We start from the raw sequence: 4986 nt of genomic DNA on the forward strand, positions 1-4986 counted from the left end.
TGAGACCGGAACCAGGTGAGACCGGAACCAGGTGAAGTAGGAACCAGGTGAGACCGGAACCAGGTGAGACCGGAACCAGGTGAAGTAGGAACCAGGTGAGAGCGGAACCAGGTGAGACCTGAACCAGGTGAGGCCGGAACCAGGTGAGGCCGGAACCAGGTGAGACCGGAACCAGGTGAGACCAGGTGAAGTAGGAACCAGGTGAGACCGGAACCAGGTGAGACCGGAACCAGGTGAGGCCGGAACCAGGTGAGACCGGAACCAGGTGAGACCGGAACCAGGTGAGGCCGGAACCAGGTGAGACCGGAACCAGGTGAGACCTGCACTGCAAAAACACTAAATCCTACCAAGTATTTCTGATCTGGGTTCTGGGGCAAATATCTTAGTACAATTTAAATAAGATGTAACTAACTTGTTACTAACAAGTAATTTTTCAACAAGAAATAGGAGCTTGTTTTAAGTAAATAATTTTTTAATATTAATGAAAAAGTTTTAGTTCCACTATCAGATTATTTCACTAACAGCAAAACATGTTTTCCATGTTGAAGGTAAAATATATTAAGGAATTACTGACTTAAAACAAGCTCCTATATGTTGCTGAAAAGTTACTTCTAAGTTAGTTTTAAATTATTTCTAGTGTGCTATGTATTAGCGACATAAACTTGACAAAAATACTTGGTAAGATTTTGTGTTTTTGCAGTGCAGGTCTCACCTGGTTCTGGTCTCACTTGGTTACTTGTAAAAACACAAAGTTTTACCAAGTAGTTTTGATCTAGTTTCTAATGTAAATGTCTTAGTCCCACCTGCTTGGTCAGAAGCACTGCTGGATTTAAGCCCACAACCTTCTGACCTCAAAGTAACCAACCAGAAATGTGTCTTTTTCCGATATGTTTGCAATAATTTTCACCAAATTGCAGTCATTTTTGGCCAGAAGCTGAGCGGCAGATATGAGCTCACCACAGTTTCCTACTTCCCGCTCAGTTTTTGATTTTGTTTCATGTGGATATAAAGTCGTGTTTTCCCGATGCTCAGTTCAGGTGTGATGAAACTGGTTCAACAGGTTAGGAGCTATAATTAGCAAATGAAACCAAATCATTAGTCACATGAATCTGGAGGCCAGCTTCATTTCTCCAACACTTTGGGTGGTTTTACTTCACAGAGAGAAACATAAAAACCTGTTGACATGTCAGTGACCATGGAAAATATCACACACTAACATTTATTTTACAACCGGGACGTCAGTGTGTGTTGACTTAGATTAAATAATTACATATCTTTAAGAAGTCAACATTTATAACATAATTAATTGCTACATACACACGTTCCAGTACGTTTCTGGTACACCCGCAAATCCGACGCACAAGCGGCTTCCGCTAACTAGCATCTGCTAACAGCCATGCTAATAGCGATGGAAAGCCGTTTTTCACAGCCCGCTAGGGGTTAATTTCTGCTTCAAAACGATCTGATGGGACGCTGGGAAACACTGTTGTTGTGTTCAAGTTGTGCTGAAAGGAGTTAGCCTGTCGGCGAAGCTATTCAAGGCTAAAACAGCATCACAGTGCTAAACATGCTGCAGCAGTTCAGACGGTACTGTCAGCGTCCACAGTCCACATTTCTAAAGAAGCTCCTGGAAAGCCGAATGGATGGAGTAACATTTTGCTCCAATCTGATGGTTGAGTAACCTAAATAACAGGTTAAAGATAATAAAATAAAATAAAAATGAAATAAAAATAATAAATATCTTTGTGTTTATCTATTCAATAATTTAGCAGTAAAGGGAGTTTCTAATGTGAAATGTTGCTCATTTTATTGACATATAGTTGTCAATTAAAATTAGATTAATTACAGACCCTGCATTTAATTTGATTTAAAAAAAATGTAAAGAAGTCCCATCTCTTATTTATGTCTTTGTATTTTACAGTTGAAGTTAAAAGCTGAATTTCTTGATAATGTTTCTCATGTTTTGTATGATTTTATTAAGAAAACTGGGTTTGATTTTAAACTTTTTTTGTTTTTAATTCAGTGATGTGAATATTTTCAGCCCTAACTTCAGGACTCTGCCTTTCGTCAGACAGCCTGTTGTCTCCGAGACGTGCGGTCAGCGCTGGAGTTGGACCCGGAGTGCCAGGAGGCCAGAGCGATGCAGCAGCACCTGATGGAGGCCAGCGAGGACAACAGGCAGCAGGCGGTGATCAGGATGCTGTCAGGCCACCTGCAGGAGGCGCTCTGCCTGATCAACGTCGCCCTGGAGAGCAATCCGGAGAACGGACAGCTCTACCTGTTCAGGTGGGCTCATCTGGACCCAGAAGGTTTCTGTTGGTGCATCGTTCACCCCAGTCCAGTTCGCTTTAATCCAACTCCAGTCCGTTTGCCTAGAAAGTCTGGTTTGTTTGGGGAGGCGAGAATGTGCAGTCAAACCAAAAAGCAAACTCTGGTCTGCCTACAAACGTGGGTTTCAGTAGGCCTGTTACAATAAGCAATATAGCATTTGATCACATGATAAATGGAAACAAACTCAATTTTCATTTGCATGATTTATCGTTTTTCTGTTATTTCGTATTTTCTCATCTAAAAACTGGATGACAAAAGTCTTCAGTCTGCCGTTTTTTAAGGATAATTTTGTTTACAGAAACTTTTTAACTTATTTTATTTGTTATTTCTGTTGTTTTATCTATTGTTAATATTTAAAATGTCTTCCACTTTCAGTGGTAAATGTTCATTAGAATTTAAAGTTTATTGTCTTCTTGCATTTTTATGTCATTATCACTGCAATACTTGAAAATTGCCTCAAATCAACAATATTATCTTATATTGCAATAAATTCTTGGATAATTCATTATGCAGAAAAATTTGCTCTCGTGACAGGTTTGGGTTTGAGTTTGGTTGAAGTGAACTCTGGTTCAGTTTGAATGCAGGAAATGGATTACAGGGCAAGGCATTCTGGGTAAACAACCAAAACAAATGAGCACTAACAGACAGAACGGAAATCCTCCCACTGCTAAAGGAGGAAGTTGCTCTCAGTGTCTTCAGAGGTTTTTGTGCTGTTTCCTTCAGTGGTTCTTGGTACAGCGCCCCCACAGGTGAGGAGGGGAACAGGTTTTTCAAAGGGTTTGTTGGGTTTGACTCAGTGCAGTAAGAAAAAGAACCACAGCAGCTGGAGCTGGAACAAATGTTGCTGTTTTAATCTCCAGTTGAACCGAGTCTACTGGGTTTGACTGTCGACTCGGTTTACAGTCAAACCGAGTCGACATTGTGGCCTTAGTCACACAGACCAGGGTGTGAAAACATCTTTAGTCTGTGTTTGAATCAGTTTGTCTCCCTCCAGAGGGACTCTGTACCGACGTCTGAAGGAGTTTATCTCGGCCATCGAGGATCTGGTCCAGGCTGCTGAGCTCTGCGAGCCGAAGGAGGAGGAGAGGAAGGAGAGCAGCTCCGTCCTGAAGGAGGTGCAGCTCCAGCTGGCTCTCACCTTCAACGACTTTGCTGTCCAGTGCTTCAGCAGAGGCCTCTACGACGAGGCGCTCCTGCTTCTGAACAAGGCCATCAAGGAGGACAGGAACATGGGCGGCCTGTACCTGAACCGAGGAGGTGAGCTGGGACTGTCCAACTGTTTGTTCTGCAATCGATCAGGACCTGATAAGACAGTCAGGTCTCCTGAAAACATCCCGTCCTGAAGCAGAGCGCTGTTAGCCTCTGAGCTAGTTGGCTGATTAGTGTCAAATCAGGCATCTCTTCTGATACCTAAATCATCTTTTGCACTTGATTTTTATCCTTTTACTTCCTGTTCTTGCTGCCAAAACTTCAACACATTCAACAGGAACACGACTTACAGTCAGGAAATGACATCTTCCTACTTCTGTTCTCCAGACTGAAATCTGAAAGAGTCAAAACATTCAATTCAGTTCAAATTATTTATATTAGTTTTAAAAGTTTCCTATCTAAGTAAACTCAGCAGCTTGCTTTGAGTCACTGACTTTTACTGCATTCACTCTTCCTGACGTAGCGACAGTTAGCGTCGAGTCATTAACTTTACAGTAATCCTTCATTGTTAGCATGCGCGTAGCGACAGTGGAGAGGAAAAACTCCCCTTTAGCAGGAGGAGCCTGCAGCAGTTTGAGGTAAATGTTCCCACTGAGTCCTGAAGCTGTCAGAGCTGGTACCTGTCCAGGTGGGGCTGGCACGGCAGGAGGTCATGTGACCTTGAGACTCTCAGCCAACAGGAAAAACCTGAGAAACCGGATCAGAGCTGATCCGGTCTCACTGCCTCCACTCCAACGAGCAGAGTTACACTTCTAATAAATAACTTATTGGTTTAAAATGTAATTTGTTCAAATCTCATGATTTTTGTTTTACTTAAATGTTTGATAGTATTTATTCCACAACTTAGTGTAACTCTGTATTTATTGCACTGTTTCAATAATAATAATAATAACAACAATAATAATATTTTTAAATCTAGTAGTGAAAATAACTATTAGTACTACTAGTCTCCGTTTATTCAATATTAGACATACACTAAAAAAATGCAAACAAACAAATTAATTTGTTTTTTAAGAAAGAAAATAAATATTTTATTGCCTAAAATGTAAGTAGTGAACGTTTGATCATTTGCAGCAAAGCAGCCATCAAAGCAGCAGGAGTTTCTTAAAGGGACAGAGACCCAATTTGAAGGCGTTAATTACAAAATCCATTGTTTTAGTCATATTTGATATAAACAGCTTTTCAATAATTGATTAATCACGATTATTCGATTAATCGTTCAGCCGTGGTATAATTGGATCTGAAGCTGTCTTATTAAATGCTGGGCTCTGTTGGGTTCTGCTGGGCTCTGCTAGGTTCTGCTGGGTTCTGCTAGGTTCTGCTGGGTTCTGCTGGGTTCTGCTGGGCTCTGCTAGGTTCTGTTGGGTTCTGTTGGGTTCTGCTGGGCTCTGCTTGGGTCTGCTGGGGTCTGGTGGGGTTCTGTGGGGTCTGGCTGGGTCCTCTTGG

General features: G+C 41.6%; 1 protein-coding gene across 1 annotated transcript in view; it reads left to right on the plus strand.

Moving 5' to 3' along the window:
* Positions 1-4986, plus strand: part of LOC106962438 (tetratricopeptide repeat protein 16) — an 18214-nt gene that overhangs the window by 6817 nt on the left and 6411 nt on the right. Inside the window, exons 7-8 of the mRNA XM_015056856.1 lie at positions 2072-2286; positions 3326-3588. Of these exons, the coding sequence (XP_014912342.1) occupies positions 2072-2286; positions 3326-3588 (478 nt within the window). The remainder of the gene's footprint in view (positions 1-2071; positions 2287-3325; positions 3589-4986) is intronic.

Source organism: Poecilia latipinna, unplaced genomic scaffold (genome assembly GCF_001443285.1).
Source record: "Poecilia latipinna isolate Pla-1442-1.1 unplaced genomic scaffold, P_latipinna-1.0 Scaffold1413, whole genome shotgun sequence".
Classification (NCBI taxonomy): Eukaryota; Metazoa; Chordata; class Actinopteri; order Cyprinodontiformes; family Poeciliidae; genus Poecilia; species Poecilia latipinna.